General features: G+C 39.3%; 1 protein-coding gene and 1 long non-coding RNA gene across 3 annotated transcripts in view; one reads left to right on the top strand and one right to left on the bottom strand.

Moving 5' to 3' along the window:
* LOC127429322 (protein sprouty homolog 2-like) overlaps positions 1 to 23,034 on the bottom strand; it is a 362,364-nt gene extending 339,330 nt beyond the window's left edge. Inside the window, exons 1-2 of one of the 2 annotated variants that reach the window (XR_007895262.1) lie at positions 22,548 to 23,034; positions 12,601 to 15,954 (exon numbers count right to left, since the gene is read on the bottom strand). Coding sequence is in view for 1 of the 2 variants with exons in the window: in XM_051678286.1 (XP_051534246.1) it covers positions 15,032 to 15,883 (852 nt within the window). In the remaining variant the exon portion in view is untranslated. Of the gene's footprint in view, positions 1 to 9,859; positions 15,955 to 22,547 lie in introns of those variants that run through there. The other variant, XM_051678286.1, reaches the window with a different exon arrangement.
* On the top strand, positions 134 to 8,326 carry LOC127429327 (uncharacterized). Its single transcript, XR_007895266.1, has 2 exons — positions 134 to 588; positions 6,986 to 8,326. It is a non-coding gene; the product is annotated as an uncharacterized LOC127429327 (long non-coding RNA).
* Positions 23,035 to 24,874: the final 1,840 nt, after the last annotated feature.

Genomic DNA, 24,874 nt, shown 5'->3' on the forward strand with positions numbered 1-24,874 from the left:
CGGTGGATTACCTCCAAAATTGGAGCTGCTCATTGGTGAACACAGAAAAACATGAGTGGGCCCTACTGAGAGACATCCCAGAATGGAAAGACATTCAGAGCAGCCACGAACACTTCTACTTCAGAATCCCCGCTCTCAGTTTGATTAATGAAACCACACTCTTTGATAAGTGGGCTTGTGCGAAAAACATTATCATTCGTCGCATCACTGAACAGAACATGAACAAGACGGCTGTGTCTGAGACATGGACAGATGTTTTATGTGAGCTGGAGAGCAAGACCATCAACTTAGCGTCTTAGCCAAGGTTATGGAGTTTGTTTTATGCATGCCTGGGACATCTGCATCTGTGGAGCATTTGTTCTCATTAATGAACGGAGCGTGGACACCGGATAAATCTCGACTCAGTGTAACAGTCATGAAGGCAATGCTTTTCGTACTTCTTAATTTTGGACTGGAGTGCTCTGCATTTTATGATAAACTCTTAAAAGGCAAGCGCACACTGAGAAAAATTGCTGCCAGCGAAAAGTACAAGGTGGAAACAGTTACAGATACGGATGCACCCTCTACTTCGCATTGATCTGCACCTAGGTAAGGATACGTCAATTTCATTTTTGCTGGGAGGGGGCTGTCCCATTTTCCACAAGCAGGAATCTGGTCACCCTACCTCTATGTCTTTTCAATACAATGGCAGTGGATAGGGCCTCACTTCGAAGCTAAATTTGTAAAACATTTTCAGTGAAACAACCCAGAATTTAAGTCTTTTTTAACACTTCCTGAAATTGACCCCATTCTGCTGAATTACTGACAAGCGCCATCCCCCATCAGACATTTTTACATCAATTTAAACTTGTTCACCTTTCCCTATGGCACTAGCACATTGTGCTAGCAATCTTCAACACATGGGTTCTAGTCCCATGAAAGCCAGGAAGTAACTGTGTTCACATAAACAATTGTGAGTGTGATGCCGAAGTTGGATTTTAGCTCTAATATTATATATTCACTCCTCTGAAGGTTAGGTTTAGAGTTGGGGTTTGGGTTAGGGGGCAGTGCATCTTTGAAGGAATATTCAGGGTTGAATACAAGTTAAGCTCAATCAACAGCATTAGTGGCATAATATTGATTACCACAAAAAATTATTTTGACTCGTCCCTCCTTTCCTTTAAAAATAGCAAAAATTTGTGTTCCAGTGAGACTCTTACAATGGAAGTGAATGGGGGGCAAACCGTAAACGTTAAAATACGCACTTTTTCAAAAGTATAGCCACAAGACACAAGACGGTATGTGTGTTAACATGATTTTAGTGTGATAAAATCATTTACTAACCTTTTCCATGTAAAATTATAGCCAATTTTACAACTTTTTTGCCATGACGATGTAATGTCAACAAACCCTGGTGCCACTGTATATTAGCTCCTCTCACAGCGATCATAAAATGCTAATATCAAGATTTAAACTGAAAAAAATGACTTAAATTCCATGTTGTTTCTCACCAAAACCTATCATATGCTTTCATAAGACATATAATGTTTCGCCCATGCGCCCTTACTCACAGATACGCGAACGGATGATTAAGAGGCCGTTCACACCGAACGTGTTTTTGCGTGCATCTTCTCTGTTTTTCATTGTTTTCCTATGTAAACACGCTGGAGGACGTCCATGACTGCGGCACCGCATCTTGTTCTTTCTTCTTTGGTGTCTCACACAGGACCGGCACATTTTTAGACACTGTGTCTAGTTAATAACGACTTCATGTCGAGACACATGCATTCTGTTTCAGTCATTGCGCTGCATCCAGATTGTTTTTAGCGCAGGTGTCACAAATATTTAACGTTCTGAACAAGTTCAGGTTGCAGAGAGGACTGTTATGATGTTTAACATTATTCCAGATTGTTCTGCACCAAGCAAAGTTTCAGCGCTTTTTTCTTATGCTCTAGTGTACTGAGGGGCCGCCGTGCCTTGTATGTTTACGGTTACAATACTGTTACGAATGTTGCCTATGATGCTTTAAAAAAAAAATACAGCCTTTTGTAACATGGTGAACAATACACTGCAGCATGAGAATATAAGCTCCAGGTGAAAGTAAAGTAAATAAGAGAGGAATGTATGACTAATTTATACAACAAATCTTCAAAGTAATAATAATAATTCTGTTTCATATTATAATGAGAAACTGGACAACAATAAATAATTGATGGGTTATAATATTAATAAATAACAACTGAATTCCAAAATGTTACTGGGTGAAGTAGTAGGTTTTGCACACCCTGTTCACAAAAATTAAAAAATAAATAGTTTGATAAAAACATATGTGGTAAATATTGGGTTTTTTTTATCACTGTATTGTGGAAAAACGGGAGAACATGCATTAAAAGTGTACTCAGTAACTTTTGTATTTGTGTCATCTTGGACTTACACTGACACCTAGCAGCTTGGATGCAGCATCATTTAAAATCAATAGTTTTCAGTTTCAGATGCCATTGTAGAAATGTAATATTCACAGTCAGCCATGATTACTTTAATCAATGAGTGAAAGTGTCAAATAACAGGACAGTTACTGAGATTAAGCGAGAAGTATTCGGCTGGTCATGTGATTCAAAATTGGCAGCCCCCATGTAGAATAAAACAGCTTTTATAAGGTCACTGATATGACTGGAGTCTTCATTTTAATGTGAGTGCTCATGATTTCCTACATATATTGCACAATTACAACTCATGTCTTTAGGAGTTAACCTTTTTTAATGAGGAAAAAATTACTGAGTGCACCTTTAAATATCTTTAACTAGATTTTTATTTCATTAAACATTTTGAATGTACTTGGCTACAATGGCTGAAATTTTTAATTATGATTTAAAATCAATTTTATGAAATTTTTTAAGCAACTTGTTTTTTAATGGGGCCCTAGGATAGTTGGTTGCTTGGGGCCTCAGAAATCGTAAATCTGCTCCTGATCTCCATTCGACTTATGCTATCTTGTCCTTAAGAGGCCAAACAAACTTTTCTACAGAAACTTGCTCTCTCTCTCTCTCTCTCTCTCTCTCTCTCTCTCTCACTCATACACACACACACACACACACACACTCACATACACACTAATGCCCTTTAATGGTAGTGCAGTGTGTGCTGCTTCCCTGGCTGGGGCCAAATAACAGATATTATCCTCATCATAGTTTGGCCTCTTTGCGTGGCTGTAGCAAAGGCCATCAGAGTGCAGAGAAAAACACAGCCACTTGATATGCACACATCCGGGAGAGAGAGAAGACCTCAGCGTTTCTGCTATTGAAATGACAGAGCTGCATGGATCGAGAAAGGGTAGATCTATATTACAGTTGCAGCAGTAGATACATACTGCCATTGATTGACTGGGGCACACACAGGAATATGCATGTAGACGATGGCGTGGAGAGAAACACATGTAAAAAAAAAACTAAAAAAAAAAAAAAAAAGTTACAGATGTGGGTTGGAAAGATGGAAAAGATTATATGGAGTCTCACACCAAGAGAGACTTTGGATATTTCAAACCCTTCCTCTGCAAAAATTATTTTCTTAATCAGTATTTTTATTTTATTTTTTTCTTGTTGCTATTTGTCTCCAGTGATGGGTGTATCCGATTAAAAAGTAATTAGTTAATGCAATCTAATTATTTTTAAGTAAAAAAAAGTAATGTAACATATTGCATTTTAAATTCTTGTAATCAGATTACAGTTACTGACTTTCAAAGAAAATAATTACTTTTAATACATTACTTGCACTAAAGTAATATGAATAATACGTTTAAAATCTAAATTCATATGTACATCTGTTGTCATTTCATTGACAGCTGAAGAGTGTGCGACAATAAATGAGGAAATGTAGACATTCTGAATTTGAGGGGAAAACCAAAAACTTTTCTAAGAAAAGTGTTTTAAAAAGTAACTGTTTAAAATAATCAATAATGTGATTACTTTTTTAGATGAAGGCACCAGTAAAGCAATCTGATTACATTTTAAGTAATTAATAATGTGTAGTGGGTTACTTATTTTGAGTAACTTAACCAACGCTGTTTGTCTCATATTGTGTATGGCTTTCTTATTTACATGGAACACCAAAGGAGATGTTAGGAACAAAGTTAGTCTCAGTCACCATTCACTGTCATTGCATCTTTTTTCCATACAATGAAAGTGAATGGTGGCTGAGACTAACAGGGACTGACAAAAAAGCTATTTTTAATGAAAGGAGTGCAAATTAGTACACAGTACACTTAAAATTAGATTTTCATCAAAACAGGTAATAAGTAATCCAAAAGTAATCAGATTAGATTATCTAAAACATGTACTCCAGAAGTGCATTCCAGAAGTAATCTACCCAACACTGTCAGTCTCTAACATTCTACCTAACATCTCCTTTTGTGTTTCTTGTAAAAAGTCATACAGGTCTGTAACAAAATAAGGGTGAGTAAATGAATTTATCATTTTGAGGTGAACTATCCCTTTAATATCTAATGCAATTTTGCTTGTCAAGTAAATTTAAGGATCTTGTTTTGAGGAGATGAAGTGAGGGAGAGAAAAGAACTGAAAAGAGGTAGAAACATCGCTTATACACACACACAAACACACACAAACACGCTTGAGTGGGAGCTGGAGGAGCAGAATTCCAGAGACTGGAGAGCCATGGGGCCGGCAGCGGAAGTGTGCTAAAGCTCTCTCCAGTGACCCCTGACCCTGCAGATACCATTCCCATCAACTCCTCCTCCAGCTGTCTGCACTCAGCCACCCAGCAGGACCACAAACCACCCTCCTCCTCCCCTCTCCTCCCCCACTCCCTCACTCTTTCTTCCCTCATGCTCTTCCGTCTCCCCCAGCACACATTACTCATCCACCACGCTATCCTTTCATCGCAATCTGTCCTACCACAGTGCAAAGCACGGCTCTTTCATTACAACTCACTGACCAAACTGCTCTGTTCTTAAGAGGGTGAACTTCTGGATGACTAATATTTTAATTCTGTTTCCTTTAATGTAAATTTGTAAGAACAGAAAACATTTGGACACTTAAGCCACACTTAATAATGTATGTATGACACACCAAGTGGCATCTGCCAACAAATGATGCTAGAGCTTTTCTCCGAACTAACTTTTCTGAGTCATTTTGACAATGACCTTTAACCAAATGGTCCCAAGGTAACTTTTGACAGTTTCTCTAAAATTCACACATGAGCTAGTAAAGTAACCCCAGGTGCCGTTCATCACGCTACCTACTGTATGGACATGTCTCACTAAAGTTTGATATTCAGACAGTTTACAAACACTTTTTGTCTTAATTTAAACAGCATGTATATAAAATCTAACACCTTGCTTATCTTGAAAAGTGTGCATGTTAACGTACTGATAGAAAATGATTTTGACTCCTCCCTCAGTTTGTAAAAAATTAATGGGAAACGTGCTGACAGTAAAATATTTACAATCAAAGCTTAGCAGAAACCGTTTTGCACTGTGAATTAACATTTAAAATACGCATCTATCACATTGTATCGAAAGTATTACCATAACATTTAATCATTACATGCTTTAGCATCAGACTGCTGTGATAAATGGAATATTTATCTAATATTATTAAATCATATTTTATTTATTCATAATATTTTAAAAATAAATATTAATTTGTTACACTACTAAATTTTACAGTGTAATATAATAAAATAATCGTTAATGAAATAAAATGTATAACTACATTTTTGAAAACTGTTAGGGATAGTTCAGCCAAAAATTTAAATTTTTATCATCATTTACTCACCCTCATGCCATCCCAGATGTGGTCCATGCAATGCAAGTGAATGCTGATCAGACCTTTGAAGCTCCAAATATCACGTAAAGGCAGCATAAAAGTAATCCATATGACTCCAGTTGTTTAATCTGTATCTTCAGAAGCGATATGATAAGTGTGGGTGAGAAACAGATAAATATTTAAGTCCTTTTTCATAAATCTCTACTTTCACTTTCACTTCAAATGAAAGAGTAAAAGTGAAAGTGAAAGTGGATAATTATGGAAAAAATGGGGTCTTAAATATTGATCTGTTTCTCACCCACACCCATGAAATCACTTCTGAAGATACAGATTAAACAACTGGAGTTATATTGTTACTTTCATGCTGCCTTTATGTGCTTTTTGGAGCTTTAAAGTTTTGGTCACCATTCACTTGCATTGAATGCACCTACAAAGCTGAGATATTCTTCTAAAAATCTTTGTTTGTGTTCTGGAGAAGAAAGAAAGTTATACACATCTGGGATGGCATGATGGTGAATAAATGATGAGAGAGTTTTCTTTTTTGGTTGAACTATCCTTTAGTATAGTGCTTCATTATAGTGCTTCACAATAAAATATCATAAATATCACTGTTTTTTATGCAATTGTGAATAGTGAATATTTCTCATTTCTCGAGGGATGATGGGAGGAAACTGCCTGGAATTTTAATCCCACTGGTGTGAAAATGTTTTTGTGGGAACATGTAAACTGGGAGGAAATCTCTCATTTCTCCCAAATGTCCTCTTTCCCACCATCCCATTGCCCACAAAAGAGCAGCAGGATCCACAGATCTGCCTCAGCCTCTCTGCCATCCCTCCTTTAAAACACACTTCACACACTTTAACACATAAACACCACCAGCCTCTGACCAATCACCACAACACAGAAGGGCCCTCGGCAAGTCAACAAAATGTCATTTAAAGTCTATCATGGCCGTGGCCTTCATCCATGTCTAGACAGTCCATAATTGTGATACAATTACTTGGACTATACCCATCCATTAACAGACTGAAATAAGGAGAAAACATTTTGTACATCATTTTGGAGCGACACGCTTTTAACAGTAATAAATACTGCTCAGGTCTAGTAAACAGAAAATGTGAAAACTAAAATGTAAAATTCTGTCTTATAGAAAGAAGTGCTGTTGTGAGAGACAAGATGCTCCAGCTGTTTTCATGGCAACAAACATGTCTGGCTCTTTGTTATAGGGACAAAGAGGATATACGGCCAGTGATGCCCACTCTTCCAAATCCCTATTATGAGGCGTTGTCGGCTGGCTCCACTCTACCCCGGCGCGTTTGCCCTCTTCGGGTCTTTTCAGCTTTATCTGGCGCCAGCTTCTCCATCACACCTCCACCTATCAACAGCTCCAGCTTTCCCCCAGCCTTGGAGGCTCCAGCGCTCCCCAGGTTGGCTCAGGGCAGCATGGCCACCAGTCACTCCTTTTGGGAGCCACCATGTTGGAAGCCAACAATGTAATCAAAACAGCCATGTTAAAATTGACTAAAGTTACAAATATGTTTCGATTTGATCAGTGCATACATTAGAAGGGATCTAATGTCTGAATTGTTTTTTGGGGAAATTGTATGATAAGGCAGATGATTAGTTTAGATGTGGATCTCCACAGCAAAAACCAGTAACACTTTACAATATGTTTATGTACGTTAACATTACTTAATGCATCAGGTGTCATGAACTGGCGGGCCCTATTTTAAGAGTGCAAGCATTATGTGCAAGACAATGGGCATAGCCATGAATTTTTGGTATTTTCGTACAAGCATGCGCTAAGTCTAGGTGCAAGTGGGTTTGGTGAAATCGGCCCCGCAATGCGCAAAAGGCGTTACCAAGTGCCATTTAATTCTGAATTCTTCTCTGGTTATTCAATGTCTGTGTTCTATTATTTAGTCCATTCCCTCAAGCACCAACAATTTAAACAAAGACAGCACATTAATAAGAAGTTGGTAGTGTAAATGGACTGTATGCAATGAATTAGAAGAATTACAAATTCCGTATTCCGCATTCTTCTGTGCATTAACTGCGTCCTTGATGAATGTCAGGCATATTTCTATGACAGCGACACGCTCCTTTTATAAGCATGGAAAATGTAATTCTTGTCAGAATTTGAATGTACTGTATGTGCCATTAAATTAAGTAATTATTATTCATCCTTTTCATCTACTGACACAAAAATCATGGCTAGTAATAAACAGTGATTGCGCGCACTTCAATTTAAAGCTTCAGCTTTGCAATGAATGACAGCATACAATTAGTGACAATATGGCTTTTGAATGCAAAGAGTATTTTAAGCATTGCAATGAAAAAAGATTAAAAATAGTGTATATGCCTTTTGCAATTTTAAGCATAGCAATAAACAAGAGCATACAATTAGTGAAAAGTGTGTTTTGTACGCAAAGTTAATATTTTTAAGCTTAGTAAATTTTTTAACATTAAAAGCTGTATGAACCCAAACTAACAAAGACCAATATTATAAGTATACATTAACCAAGATTAATAAATAATGTAAAAAAATATTTAGCATATTATTTGTTCCCAACTAACAAATGTATTTTCTGAAAACTTTTTTCAAATGTTACATTGTAGTTGTGGGAACATGGAAATGTCCAGTTTTCTTAACATCAGTAGAATGTTATTTAAAGATTAGCATAGCATTCAGGAAAATGTTAAAACTTCTGAAAGTGTAATTTGTTTTATATCAATTACGTGATAAGGATTTTCCTTATTATTCTAATAATGTCATCAGGATGTTCCATTAACATAATTGTAACAACATTGTTTCTAACCTTTAAATAATATTAGCCAAAGTTGTTGGAACATTCCCTGTTTGGTAGGTGTCGGGCTCTGTTTTCGTGAAAATGCAAAGCGCAGCGCAACGTGCTACGACAGTGTGCAATGTCTTATCCAATTTTGGTGAGAGCGCTAATTCTAAATGCAATTTTCGTGTCAGCGCAAAGCCCAACTGGGTGTGGGTGGGAGTTTTTGCGCTACCGTGGGTGTAGGCATGCAAACTGTGGCCGTAATTTGCTATTTTCCTAAGAATTTGGTCGTTGCGCTAAAATGTTTCAATACCACCTCTTAAATCAGCGCTAAGTCCAAATTCAGTTCAAATTCAATTCAGATGTCCTCATTTGCAGTTTGGAGATTTCACCAGCAGGTGGTAATAAAGTTTATGTCCAAACTCTGAAAATATTGTGGAACATCAAATTATGTCCCTTCCATCGCTGTTGAAGCCGTTTGTTGAAACAAAGAATTATGAGATTTGTGTTAAACTTTCTAGAGGTCATGGTTTATTTTTTCAATTATTATGATTATTATTATTATTATTATTATGTTTATATGTATTATTATTGTATCTTGTATATTTATAATTATAATTATTTAGAAAATTAAAATAATCAGTAGATTATAGAAAAGAAACAAAAGCAGATAAAAAAATAAAAAAATAATTAAACCGAACGAATTTATAGGTCTGCATGCATGCAAAATAACTAAATAAAGGAAAGAATACATAAATAAATAAACTGACTGCAGGACTTGTTTTATATATATATATATATATATATATATATATATATATATATATATATATATATATATATATACAGAGACAGTTTAGACGAGACGGGCCACCGGTATTAAAATTAATGGGAGAAATTGGAACGCCCGCCTTACAGGTAAAAGAGCCAATCACCTTTTAGATTAAGACTTCGCCTGTCAATCAACTCAAGAATGCGCATGTGCATTAGCTGACTGAAAAAATCTTTTTTTTTTTTTTTTGCCGTAATCTGAGGTAAAGCAGCACAATTTATGATACTATAGTTGTCCGATTTTTACTGCTGACTTTAAGTATGTTCGTAATCATGACCAACCGTTTTGGAAAGTTCAGTCTTTCCCCATTCAAGTAGATAGGAGCTGTACATTTATGCCACTTGATTACAAAGAAAAAGTTGCCCGGCCTGCCTGAGAGCGTTCCAAAAATGACCGCAGAGTGGACTGACTTGCCTTGAAAGTCACTTTGATATATTAACCAATCATGACCAAGTACACTGATAAACAAGTGCAAGTGACTGTCCGCCGTTGCCGTAGGAACCCAGAAAAGAGATGCGGCCAATGTGAAAGCCCAAACTCAACGCTTTGCTCACGACTCGCGAGGCGCGAGCGGACGGTCGCATTGGACGTTCACATTGCCCGCATCTCTTCTGCGAGAAACAGCAGCGCCTCTGCACAGAAAATAAAGTTATCTATGGGGCCCTATGCCAAATTTATTCTTTAATAAGGTCATAATAAGATGAGGTTATTGCTGCTTCAAAGACAACAGCGGGCAGTCACGTGCACTTCATCTTTATCAGCACACTTGGTTGTGTTTAATGTTGTGTCTAAACTGTACACATATATACACGGAATGGCAAAAAGTCTGGCAGTTTAGTAATTCGTTCCTTTATTAAGTTATTTTATTGAGTTTACTTGCATGCAGACATATTAATTGTAGTGTACTGTTGGTTCAGTTTGAATAATTTTGATTTGCTTTTGTGTCTTTTCAATAATCTCTTGATTATTTTAGTGTTGTACTGCACACAGAGCCGCTGAATTCGGTGTGAGCCACTTGGCAAAAATAGGCTCAATACTGAAACTATCCGCTCACTGCCACGTCTGGGACACTTCTGGGATGCGTCACCTCACGACTCACACTTGCAGTGTAAACGGTGTCATCTGTTAATATGGGTGCCGAAACGAAAACAAGCCGCTCATGCCTCGCTCATGGAGGATGTGTGAACCCGGCGTAAGTACAAAAAGCATTCTCACTGCATGCTCTTGTCTAATAAATGTATAATTTTAAACCAAGATTAATTTTAAAGATTGCTTCAAAAGTATTGTTCATTTTAACTATTGTGTTCAGGTTATCTAATGTTAACGTTTACAACTTTATTGTAAATAAAAGTTCTCAGCATTGAGCATTGATATTGCTCAATTATGTAAGTGATTTGTAAGCTCTAATGCTGCAGCTTTTAAGTAGAGCGTTTTTACATTTGGATTAGGCGGCTTAGAAAAGGTTCATTTTCACACCCCGCTGCACTCTGATTGACATGTGCATGGAGCTCTGACTGACAGCCTCTATAGCTCCATCCCTCACACTGCAGCTCTGAGCCTGACCCCCGGATTTTTCTCCACACTGCCTGTCCCCGCTGGACAAGGGCCACATAGGGGGATTTGCTGGTTACGGGGGCATGGGGTCAGGATGGTAGAAGATCAACCAACCCCATCCCTACTTGCTCATTATTTGCTAGGTTAAAGGTTAAGAAAGCAAGGAGCATCCCTAAGAGTAAGTTTCTACTTGGGTAACAAAGACTTTTCTGACTTTTGACATTGGTGTATACTGCTATTATCCCATCAGGCCTCTTGGTGAACTCTCAGTAATTGCACTCAAACTCTGTTTGAGTACACACACACACACACACACACACACACACACACACACACACACACAAAAAAGAAATTCTAAAAGCAGGAGACCGAAGTACGAATGTCTGAATGTATGCACACACAAGTGGATGTAAAACTGTTTGCATTAGGACTGGATCTGTATTTTTCATGCAGTGTCCACATGTATAGACAAAACCGAGAGAGAGGGTGGGTACTGAGATGTTGGGGTACAGGCCTAATGCTTCTGAAGCTTTGGAAAAATGGGGTGTGGTTGTGTAGTGCTTGTTATATATACTTTGCACTCTGTTTTAACTGCTTTTTGATGAATGACACAAAATTTGGTCCATACACACATCTTTTACACACACTTTCACACTCCTAAATGCTGAACAAACACTACTCACAAACACACACACAAATCTCTAGTCACCCTTTTCCAAGGCCATTAGTACGAGCTGGCCTTGATTGCTTATTTTTGAGGCAAACAGGCAAAAGTGCTGGGAGTGGAGTAAAGAAACGGACGAAGACCGGAACACCCCCCTGCAAGGAAACCAAGATGTACCCACACACACAAGTTCACTATTTCAGGGCATTTTCTTCTAAATAGACCACTTACACACATAATAACTTAATCAGACTAAAAGTGATTCTTGCACTAATGTCCTATGCCACAGAACTCCATATTCAGCCACATAATGCTGTGACCACATAGATTCTGTATTTGAATTTATTTGTAGCTGTGGGCATCGAAGGTACGTGGGCATCGAAGGTACTTTCAAAGTCTTGCATAGCTAAGTAAAGCAAAAGGTAGATTTAACTTTCCCTAAACATCTCGACTATGCATCAGAGTCAAAATACATAAATATGCAAGCTGATAGGTCCTTTTAACATGTAATCTTCTAGCCAATCAACTTGCATACTCTATCATCCAAGTTGATATGTCCTTTGACATGTATCAACTTACAAACTCTATCTTTGTCTAGTATTGAAATTGCCTCTTTTGTTTGCTTGTTAGCCGGTTTCACTGCAGCGTGTTACAAGAGTTTTCTCTGAAACCCTCCTCCTCCCCAGCACCACTTGTCTAAATCAGTTGTATTGTATGTATGTCTAATTGTGCAGCAGCAAGCCTTACATGCTTGTTGCAGCATCTCTGTGTATTTTCTAGCAGTAGCAAGTTTTCGTACTTGCTCTGCAGCAGCTGCGTAAGCAGATCCATTAAGACCAAACCTACCAACATGTCACAACTATTATAACACCTTAAATTTATTCAGAGAGTTGTCATGACTGAAAGATTATTTACTCATGATCACAGATGTAAGAAAGTCGTGTACAACCAGGCTATTTGAAAAATTTTATTTATTATCCTTGGCCTTATGGCCACAACCTCCACTCTACTGTGAAAAAAAGCTTAAATCATCACATGGATCTTTCATTTAATTTCTTTTCATCATTCACCAAAAATAAATACATAGCTTTCCTTGCAACCATTTAAATAAATATCTGTGGCTTTACGATAATATCAGCAACAACAAAAAGTGTAAAATGTATATATATTTTTTATATATATATATAATATATTCATTTGTATAGATTTATATATACTGTATATATATATATATATATATATATATATATATATATATATATATATATATATATATATATTCTTTAATTCTTTTACAACTTACAAGATGCCAAATGTACCAAAGCAATATTACTTATTAATACAACATGGTGAATGTTTAGTGGTTAACTTAAAGAGAATGTGGACAGCACCAGTTAGGCATTCCTGTAAATTGCATGTACCTTCACATTGAAATTTATACCCATATCATAGCCTCTCCAGAGGAACCATTCTTTTGGGATGCAACTGTGGAGGAGAGGTCCCCTCTCACTATTTCACACTGTACAGGGCTGTCGTCATTTTCTTTTAAAGCTTACAACTGATTTTGATATTGATGCATGTTTTCTCTGCTGTCATGCCAGCAAAAGTATAGACAATATGTCTAGGTTCTGCAACTATCCCTAAACTAGACAGAAATTGGCTACTTAAGATCTTTTGTCTTATACTGTACATTTGTGAAAAATACTTTTCTGGCTGTTTACATTTTGTCTGAATAAAGAAAAACGTTTTCAACATTCAATTCTGAGCTGTTTTGCACATTGAAATTTTGCTCATAGTGTAACATCTCTTGTGTTTTGCAATGCTCTGTTGTATGTGGAAATAAGTGTAATGAATTGCTTTAGGTTTTAGAGCAAAAACAATTTGTGATAAGGGCTTGAAAAGGTGCAACCAAAATCAAGAATATTAAGATTTTGCAAAACAAGTGTTACCCTCAAGGGACCTCTCCTCCACAATACAAAATCAGCCTTTTTGTTAGTCTTAAGAATTAGCCAGGCCTCTGACAAGGTTAATGTCCAACAGTAATAGAAAATAATGGTAATAATAATAACCAGATTAAACCAAATGGAATAAAAATACAAATACAGTAACAATTCTATGTATATACAAAAATATAGCAAAGGAACTCACAAGGATGTGCATTATTGGGGAGGAACACACACTTGAAACAGATTTCATTCATAATACATCCCTGTTTGGATGCCAGTCCAGTTCTGGTCAGGTGTCTAAGCCCTTGTCTCAGTACAATCCCATCTTCCTGTCAGCTGACACAATAGTCTCCTTTTACCTCACTTCCTGTGGATCATTCAGGGCTGATAAGAGAAGCTCTTGGAGCCAGTTAGGAGAGGTTAAAGTCCTTAGAGATGCTCATGGCCCATGTATGGCAGAATAAGAGGACCCCCAATGGCTTTATTTTACTGATACTTCTCAGGGCTGAGGGTTTCATATTAACTTAATGCTTAGCTTATAGAAAACCATTCATATTCTGTGTTGACATGATCCTACTGGTTTTTCTGGCCAATCTGTCCAAGAGCTCTCTAAGCAATGGCTTGTATCTCATCCTGAGAGCACTGTCAAGGTGGACAGACAGTCACTTGTGATGTTTGGTCCCACAGCGTGGTTGGATGCATAAAAGATCAAGGATCCTATCAGCAGTTGGAAAAAACAATGCGCAGCAGAGAAAGAAGAGTTGAGGATGTAAGAACAGTTGGGAGAAGTTGGCGTCAGGCTACCCTGAGCTGGAAACCTGACCAGACCCTTTATCTTTTTAGAGCAGCTCCTCTAAAAATAAAAGGAGAGGCTTTTGCTGACTGCAGACACTGGCCTGAGACTGCACACACAGACATACATACATGCACACACATACACACATTTTACCTTCGTCTCTCCTTACACAGTCTCATGAACACACAGTGTCTCTTTTGACTGCCTCTCTTACAACACATCCCTCTTAGGTGAGCTTAATATTCTAATTTCAAATGGTCCCATTTTTTGGTGTCAAACAGAATTGGCTTATACTGTCAGAATTTTTGGTTAGGCTCTTGTTTCTCCCTAACCAGCACCCCTTTATCCATGTAGAATCTAAAGTGAGCCAGCTTGCCAACAGTTTGTCCAAGGTTGAAGATTCAAGACTAACTTTAACAATGCCATCCAAGCCTGTAGATGATCCATTTATCCAATACAGCCTTTGCATTTCCGGATAGCTTACTCCCTGTACGTGTTACATATGGTCCGCATTACCCAACCCTATCTAGGAAAATCTAATAAATAAATAAATAAATAGACAAAGGTTTACTAAAAAGGGGAAAGAGGGTGCATAAGGATGGACATGATGCAGGGAGGCCTGATTGGTTTAGAGAAGGTCAGTTCATTGAGTACTTCAAGAAGGAATACAAGAGGCTCATCCAAGCTGTCATACAGGCTTCTCCAGGGTTTTGCGAAAGGGCACAGGATTGGTGGCAGAGATCTTGCGGCACACAGTGTTGGTGTTGCTGCATCGACAGCCAGGACGATTGGCGCGATCATAGCCACGCTGGCACAGGGTGAGGCACAGCTTGGCAGGGGGGTAGCAGCACAGGCAGGGCAGGCAGAGAGCCAAAAAGGCCATGGCGCTCCAACGAGAGCAGGCGTGAGCTGGGGCGCAGGAGCAGGGCCGGTCAACGCAGTTGTCCTCTTTATCTGCTGAGCAGTGGTAGAACAGACCTTTGACACAGCACAGGCAAGTGCCATATTCCAGGACGTTTTCGGCCGAGCACAAGCAACGCTGGCCACAGGTCCAGCATGAGGGCAAACTTCGTGGGGCACAGCACTCCTGGCACTTGCAGCGACCACAGCATTCACAGATGAAGAGGTGCAGTCCTAAGTCCTCGCCATCAGCCAGTCCTTTGCCTAGCGAGTCTGGTTTCAAGTCACCTTTGGGCTGGGACCTAACCACAGTGGCCAGACCAGAATGGGATGGTGTTAGTCCCATGAGAAGTCTCTGATCTGAGGCAGCACTGCCACGGGACATCGAGCTGACGGTACTGGAGCGGCTCAAGTGGGCCAAGTGGGAATGTTGATGCTGACTTTGACTACGAGACATCTGAGAATGTCGTTCATCATGTGCATAGAAGATGCCAACCTGAGAGGCAGGCTCCAGTGCCACTGGGCGCTCTACGTAATCATTACTAGCCCTTATAGCATGGATCTGGTCAATGGATAATACAGGGACCTGTTGAAGATCCAGGCCTTCAGGGTCCATCCGAAAAGGAAGTACTGGATCCATTCTTCTGCCAGGGCCACCAAGGTAGGGGCTGAGTTGCAAGGTTGACCAATATCAGGGCACATCAGATAAACCTGTTGTAAGATAAAAATAGAAATAAAGCCATCATTGTTAGATTCAGAATTAAATGTTGAAGTTTTCAATTAAATGAAGTTTAAAGAGATAGTTCACTTGATAGTTCACAAAAATGAAAATTTTGTCATTTTGTTCCAGACCTGTATGATCTTTCGTGGAGCACAAAAGGAGATGGTAGTCAGAATGTTTGTGAATGTTGTAATGTTGTAATGATGAAAGAATTTTCATTTTTGGGTGAACTAACCCTATAAGTAAACGTATATGATAATAGCTGAAACCCCTGTCTGTTTGAGTCCCTTTCAGTAAGATAGTCTATGGCTAAAGCTAAGGTTATTATTAGACACAGAGGATGGAGTGATAACGCCGTTGACATCACGCTGTAATTTAGCATCTGGAGAACACAGCTGTTGACACAAGGGAAGGGAACCAGAGCAAAGAATTTGACAGCAATGAATTGTGAGAATCTGGGGAACCCAAAAGACTTAGTGTCAGAGTCCTGAGGTATCTCTTCCTCAGCAGCTTGGAGAACTTTGCTGCAGCCCCTCCCTACAGTCCTTCTTTTGTTAAGCCTTATCCTCCATAAACAGGAACAATATGGTTATTGGAATGTGCATGGACAAAATCAGCATCCTGGAATTGGGAAACATGCTGCTTGCATTATTGGGATGTCATAGTCAAACAAGATCAAATTGCATTGGTTTAGATAGTGATGGGTTTTGTTTACTTCCATAGAGAAAGGTAGACATTGAAGAACCCTTTCTTCACATCTGTCATAGCCTTACTATTTATTTAGATTTGCATTATAATAAGCAATCTCAGACTGTACTAGGTGTAAACAGCACCTGCCACACAGTGCAGCTATTTGAACTCCTATAGTCCAATAGAAACACAAAAATTGAAGACAAACTGCACTCCCAGTGTCACTGCATTGGTGTGGGGTGTAATGACGGTGTGGATGTGTTTTTTTTTTTGATTGAATGGGATGACCCAGGTTCGATTCTGCATTTTGTCCCAATTTTTCCATCCTGTTTCTTGTCTCCACTCTTAATATTTCCTTTTAATACTACTTATAATAATAAATAAAACTGAATATAAAGGTTGATTGCCTCGCAGTGATTTGGTCGCGGTGAAGGTCAGGGAGTTGAGAGGAAGGTATTATCCAGGTAAAATTAACCATGGTTTTACTATAGTAATATTGTGGCAACTATGTTTATTTATAAAATAAATATATTTTTTGTGGGAGCCATAGTTTTAATGCAATTAACCATGGTATTACTACAGTAATATCGTGTTAATATAGTAACCATGTTTAATTTTGTGGTTAATAGGATTTTACTACGAAATACCATGGTGATACTATGGCTACTACATTAACACCATGGTTAATTTTTGTAAGGGAAGGTTAGGGTTAGGGTTAAGGGTTGGTGTAAGGTGCCTGTGGGACTCTAAATAAACACAATAAACATGCCGCCATGATGCCACTATACTGTATGTTAGTATTTAATTAGAGGTGTAAATAGTATCTGCCACTATTTGCACCGGGGTGCAAATAGCATCTAAAACTATTTGTACTTTGTGCAAAGAAGATGCTTTTGGTTGCTATTTACATTTAGAGTACAGAACGGGATAGGAAAAGAGAACTGTGTCTGGCATAACTAGGAACAGCAATCTATACTCGAGCAGTGATTAGAAGCAGCAATGTCTGCTCCCAAAACAGTCAACTGAATTCCTGGTAAAGGCCCAGAATGCTCCCGCAAAAATAAAGGTAAGATAGCATCCACCCCTGCCCCCACTGCCCAGGCAGAGACTCAAGATAAGGAGGCCCAGGTAGGAAGCACAAAATGCATTTGCAAATTACATGGAGGAGAAAAGAGAAGTCCTGGATAGTAATTACATCAAACCCAGCAGAGAGCTGTAGTCAGGTCCTATCAGTCCATCTAATTGTTGAAAAGGGTCTGCTGTTCATTTCCATGAGCTCATTATTTGGGCCCTGAGTTCAAAAACATCCCATACAGAAATATGGTAAATGGCAATACATGTAAAACACATTTATAACATGTATGCTCATGTATGGTTTTCACTGATATAAAAAAAAGTGTCACATACTGTGCTTGTTCAAATATGCGACATATATTTCAAACTACTACAAAAATAGCTATTTTCATATATGTATATATAATTTTTTTTTTTTACCAAATACGCACAGCATATGATGCATTCCAACATATATCATGTATGAAAAACTATGTTCTCCACTTATATGTTTACAAATGTACTTTATATGTTTTTATATCACAAAAAATAGTAGATTTTCATAGATAGATAGACAGACAGACAGACAGACAGTCATACATAGATGTTCATATATGGCCAAATATCAACTTTCTGTATGGACAACATTGGACTTTTAGTCTCACATCTGCAGGCAAGCCAGAGAGGAAGTTTTGGGTTAGCTCATCTGTGTCATGTCAGGCACTTTTGGTTGCATATTTGTTTGAGCATTTGCACATGTCCTCTCCATGTGGTTTTCCTCAAGTGTGTCGGCGCTTGGGAGTATTTATCACTTGCAGCTACACTGGAGTTTATTTTGAACTTTCCACTGACTTGCAGTGCTCACATGAAGAAACAGACCCAAACTAGACCTAGAAAAGTTTTGTTTCCTTAAGGCTAGGGTATCCTTCGTTTTTCTGCATACTGTTATGTCTTGGGCAAGAGTATATTCTTTTGACTGTGACAGCGCACTACAAGTGCTTTTTGATACTCTTTAGTACAGTCAACTTCAAACTGGGGTGCATGTGGACAGTCCACGCCGACTGTACTAATAATGAAATGGTCTCCATACTCCATACTGTTTGCGAGATGTAGAAAAAACACAGTATACTTCAGCCATACAAATGGGACACAGAAAAATTATAGTTATCTGCCCTTCCCTCATTACCTTCATTCACATTCATTCTTATCAATATATCATCAACAAAATAGCCTTTTCTAGGTGGTGGTGGAAATCCACCAACCATTAACTGAAAACTGCCTCCTAATATGTCAATGGCTAACTCTGTCAATGGGCATAGCACATTTGCAAAGTAATCTGTAAAGCAGAAGGCCACAGCAGAAGCAGCTATATAAAAGCCCCACCCCTCCAAACACATACTTCCACCCTACCCAACACCAGTAGCCAGGGTGCCAGAGGATCAATAAGGCACACTCCAGTGGCAGGGCAGGCACGGCACTGACATCAGGAAGCCCAGCAGATCCCCCCACCTCTCTAACCCCCCAACAAAGAGCACTCTACCACTCCCCACCAAGTCCCAGAGCACTCTTCAGCCCATGTGCCCCAGACCACACACTAGGGCGAGGCCGTACTGGGGCAATGGACTGGACTACCATGTCTCTAAAATGGAGCTAGCACAATTGGTTTCTCTTAAATTATGCTGTGGATAACTGCTCCTTCAGAAGCCTCAAAAGTGCTGCTGGCTGTATATTTAGAGGATGTTCAATAGACTGTGGATGTGTTGATTCAAGTCCACTTGCACTGTTACAGTGTGCACTGGGATGTTGATTGTGTTCATCAGGTTAAGTCTTCTCAATCTTAAGCTTTGACCATGACCTCCAAAAGAGTTCCTCTAAACGATGCCGAAACTTGTTGAAAATGCTTAAAGGGATAGTTGACTCGAAAATTAAAGCTCTAATGATGATTTTTGGGCATACTATCTCTTTAAGATTTAGAATACACATTAATTTGAATTGAGTGACGACGTGAATGTCAAAGGAAATAGGAAGGTTAAACTGCACCACATCAGCATTTACTCTGAAACAGATCGGCTTAGACCAGCTATTCCAAGGTAGTGTTCGGGATCTGTTTCTGCAATCCAGCATTCATCCAAAGCATTGCTTCCTGCTAGGCCTATGCTTTTTTTCCGGTCCCACATCTGAAGACTCTATCTTCCATTTTTCGATGAATGGTTTTATCATTCAAGTGGATACCCTGTGTGGGACTCTACAAACTTGATAGCATATCTTCCATTGGATGAAGTAAAGCAAATCCAATGGCCATTCACCATTAATGGCCGTTTGTCTTTCACTTGATTTTCAGGATACAAGTGCCCTGATCCAACTTTGTGTTACTTCCAAACCAATCATAAACCAGCATAGTAAGAGGAAAAGGCATGCAACAGACATTTGTTCTAAAGAATAAATAGGAAAAGGGAGAAAGAGAAAGTGTGCCAAAAAAGAAATCATATAAGAGCTTAAAAAGATAGTTCACCCTAAAATGATAATTTACTTACCCTCATGTTGTTCCAAACTAATGTGACTGTTTTTTTTTTCCTACTGTAAAGTTGTTGGGAACATGGGACAGTATGGGTTTGGAATGGAATTTTAATATATTTATTCATTTTCTTTGGGGGGGATGGGGGGCTATACCTTTAAGACTACATCGGATTCAAAGACAACACCTGTCCCAGGATGAGACACACAAGGAATCGCAGAGCCTAGCGTACAGGTAAAGCGAACGAGAGACAGCTACATCTGGAGCAACGGAGAGAGAAAAAGAGGGGAGAGAGGGCCGTGTTTACTCAGTTCTGCCTGCTATGAGGGGTAACCTGAAGACAGGCCCCTCCGCACTGGGAGTATCAGTGCTGAGTGAGCTGTGCCTCGTGGCTCTGCCCCAGGGCTCCTTGCACCCGTTACCTTGCACACATCCTTGGCCAGAGTAATCCAATCCAGGGCAGGAAGAGAATAAGGAGTGCATATTATTCATAACAGTCACCACACACCACTGACTGAGAGAAACTCTAAACCTCCAAACAGGGAGGAGTGAACAGGCGAATAAGAAAAGGCAAAACAGTCAACCTGTAAAGGGTCATTGTACAACATTTGAATGGACACAGCTAAAGATCGGTTTCTAGGGGGACATATCCAGAGAGTAGATCTAAAGTGACTTATAATTTTAGTTGTAAATCATGTAATAAATTCTCTAACCCAAACTCCAACCCTAAACCTAACCGGTAGTGTAGTAAAAATTGAATCTTAGCAGGAAAATATAACCTCAGAATCGTGGTCATCATTGATTATGTGGACGCAATTACTTTCTGGTTTCTATGGGGCCAGAACCCTCGTCTCAGAGGTTGCTCACGCAATGCGCCATTAGTTGAGCCACCAGAAAAGGTAAATACATTTAAATTGATGCAAAAATGTCTGATGGAGATGCCGCTTGTGAGTAGTTTAGCAGAATGGGGTTGATATCAGGGTACTGGAACATCCGGTAGCAACATGTCTAGTTCTTGTGTGATCATGTTGATATACCAGTGGGTGTGGCCGTCAGGTGAATGAGGTGCTCTTTCTGTCTCTATGTTTGGGGGCAACGATGGGATCTGGGCCAATGACATCATGATGTGGTGCTATTTGAAGTCTCCAGTCTCCTTACATTGACCCCTACTGCAGCTAATAAGCATCCAGCAGTTCTCCAGCCAGCCATCAGGCCACTTTGACTTCCTGCAGGCTAACTGTCATTAGAGATATCTATTTTCCATTTCTCGTCTTTCTCTCTTTTTTTTTTGTCTGACTCAGTTAGATTGGCAGATTGGCAATTGCTGACTGAGGCTTGATTAGCTGGTAGTCACAGGGGGGCAGGGGGCCCTACAGAGGGCTAATATAGACTTCTAGGGGCTAGGCTTAACTAAAGGCTTGACTTGATGTTGTCAGGCACCAGGACCCTGGGATCTGCCCCTCTGGGAACACATTGGGATTGAATAACAATAAACTGTATGAGATTCCGGATGTGCCGAATCTGACCCCCAGGAAGGACTGAAATAGACACTGCAGACCAGAAAGTTTGGGTAAGAGAGAGAGACAGAGAGAGAGAGATTGAAAATGGGAAGAGGGAGTGTCAATTAGAGATAAGCGGAATAAATAAGATAAAGATAGAATGAGTGATAGAAAGAGTAAAAATTTACAGAAAGAAAATGCAAGGAAACAAAAAAAGGTAACTCGAAATACCACTTAGTAGTTTCACATGAAAGCATATGCGATACGGCCAACTATTTGAACAATATAAACACAATTATCTGCTACAACTGACAGAGATTTCAGCCCCTCAAGACCTTTTTGGTTTTGGATGTGCTTCATTTACTAAAACGTCTCTCTGCCGCCCTCCACTCCAAGAAATGTATCAAACAGTTCCGAACACTTCCCTTCTCTTTGGTACTTTTCTCTACAAACAAACAGAGACTACACTTCACGTACACCCGTGTGTTTTGCGCACATGTGAAGCACTGCCCCATGTCCTCTCCCATTCCACTTCCCCACTCTCCATCAACCCCTGCCATCACAAACTGGGTAGTATTGACATATCTGACCTTGAGGACAATCAATTCCATGCCTGTATGCCTGCAGCTCTGTGTATCGGGTTGGTCAGGGTTGGACTTGAGTTTAGGGCACTACACGACATGCAGCGATCAACTCTCACTTGTATTATATTGTCAACTAGATTATATTTCATTCTGAGAACATCTAGATTTAGAAGAAAAAAAACCCAAGAGAGCCAGAAAGAGTGAATACAGACTAAAATACATTGAAATAAAGAAGCACTTACCCCTAAATGGAGGGCGATCCATTTTGCACCCAACAAGTGTTTTATCTTTATTTGTTTGTTCCAAGCTTTTCTCTTTTTCCTTTATGTTTTCTTGAGTAGTTTTCTCTCTTTTGCTTCTTGATGGTTCTTTACAAGTGTCCCACACAATCCTGGTTCCTCAGCACTCAGTCATTCCTTGTGAAGAACCCCAACAACCTTTATCAGGGAACAGCCAGAGCACTGCACGTTCAAAGAGCACTCAGAGGAAAGCCACGATTCTCGCGGAAATGAGGGCAACATGTCACACAGAATATCCCAATTTATTTGATAAAGAAACAAAAATGTCCTCAGGGGTGTGGGGGAGGAGGGGGGCAAAATAATATCGGGTTTTTAGAAGTACTTCCACATAACAGTGTGGAAAGAGTGCAGCAGAGGCTCTGCAGTTTGTCTTCTATCAGTATGAGTTGAGAATGCTGGATTGTCTCTCTCGCACTGCCTCTCTTTCTCTCTCTCTCTCTCTCTCTCTCTCTCTCACTCTCTCACTATCTGTGTATGGTCAGCTCTTCCTGCTCGTGCAATCATCCACTCACTCTCAATATGTGTGTGTGTGTGTTTGACACAGACAGAGAGAGAGAGAGATAGAGATGGAGGGTGGGAAACAGTAAGGGGGAGAGCGAGGGTGCGAGATGGGAAGGGGAGGAGGGGTGGTTGGATATGAATGGTAAATGGAGGGAGGGCTGAGCTGGGGGGGGGGGTGGCACTTGGTTTTGCTGGAGATAGTTAATGGCTATGTGGCATCATCGGGCTGAAACCCAATCTCTCATTTTTTCCCCCTCAGGAACTGTTCTATATGATTCCCTGAGCTAAGCCTAACAAGATGGAGAGAGGGAGGAAGAGAACAGGAGATAAAGAGAGAGAAAAGGAAACTGTGAGAGATGGAGAAAGAGAGAGAGAGAGAGAAAGAAGATATGAGTCAACAATATGATAGGTGATGAAAACAATGAAGGAGAGGGAGAGAAGAAACATGAGAACTGGCGAGAAGTTCATGGTAGAATATGTATCAGTTCTTGGAACCATAAAGAGTAGAAGCGCTCTGTCAGCATTGCAAAGACATATCCACTACTCTGTTCATTCTTGCATATCTTTCCCTGATATTTGGACACTTTAGCCACATTTAAAAATGAATGAATGTCACTGCAATACATAACAAAATGTCAACCAAGTGGCATTCATTTTAATGAAAGATACAAGCACACTTTTCAAAGCAAAACATTTCACAAAAAGAAGTTTGTTAGGTTTTAAAATAGAAATGAAATAGATATATTGTTCAAAATTAAGTTAAAAGTTGTGGAACATGCTCATTGTAAATGTGATGAACTACACCGGTTGTTACTCTGCTAGGGCCCTGCTGTGAACTTGAGGCCATCTGACTGAATGGCTAATAAGAATAATATTATTCAATCTAATCTAATCAATGCAATGAAATTCATTGATTATGGCTTAAGTATCCAAAAACTTTTGGGGGGCACTGTAACACGATACATATGTAGATGACAATTCTAAAAACAAGACAAATTCTGAGAAACCTTAGAACTTCACAGTTGGCATGCACAGAGTGCGAAGATACTGTACACGAATGTCATGGCATGCTGTTTTTAAGAGCTTCACATGGATGTAGACTCAACATTTGGGAACTGACCCATTTGGATGTGTTTGTGCCAGTTACCAGCTGTCATAGAGCAGGTTACATCCTAGAACAGTGAATAATTCAGAGTCTCAATCGAGTGCATGACGGATTGGAACGCAGCCCATGTTCCTTTCCAGTTCACTTCAGTCATTGCCAACAGACAACATGATGCCTTATCATAATGGCAACAAGCTCGCTGTGAGATAATCAATTACGAAAAAATGAAGCACCATGAGTGTGAACTATTGGAAATTTAGAAGAGTAAATAAAGGATTACTTACGGTTAACATTTTTTAAAACTTTATCATTTTCCTGCATGGATTGTGATTGATTGTGAATGTATTGGTTGGAAATGTAGAGCATTAAATATACAGGATATTCATTTGTGTTCATGTCAGCCTATTGATAGCACATGGACGGTATCTCCAAGGTAACAGGACACATTTTTTGTGGATGTGTGTGCTTATGTATGTGTGTGTGTCTGTGTGCGTAATGGGGCAGGAAGAGGGGTGCTTCCTGGCTTCCTGTCGAGGGAAATAGCTAGGATGGCCAAACAGTGCAGAGAGTGGAGAGTGAATCAGGTTTCTCAATACTGAACACACTCAACCTGAGGTCCAAAATGCATGACAGAACAGCTCAATCTCTAAAACAGAAACTATAC

The sequence above is a fragment of the Myxocyprinus asiaticus genome, chromosome 38 (genome assembly GCF_019703515.2).
Source record: "Myxocyprinus asiaticus isolate MX2 ecotype Aquarium Trade chromosome 38, UBuf_Myxa_2, whole genome shotgun sequence".
NCBI classification, from domain to species: domain Eukaryota; kingdom Metazoa; phylum Chordata; class Actinopteri; order Cypriniformes; family Catostomidae; genus Myxocyprinus; species Myxocyprinus asiaticus.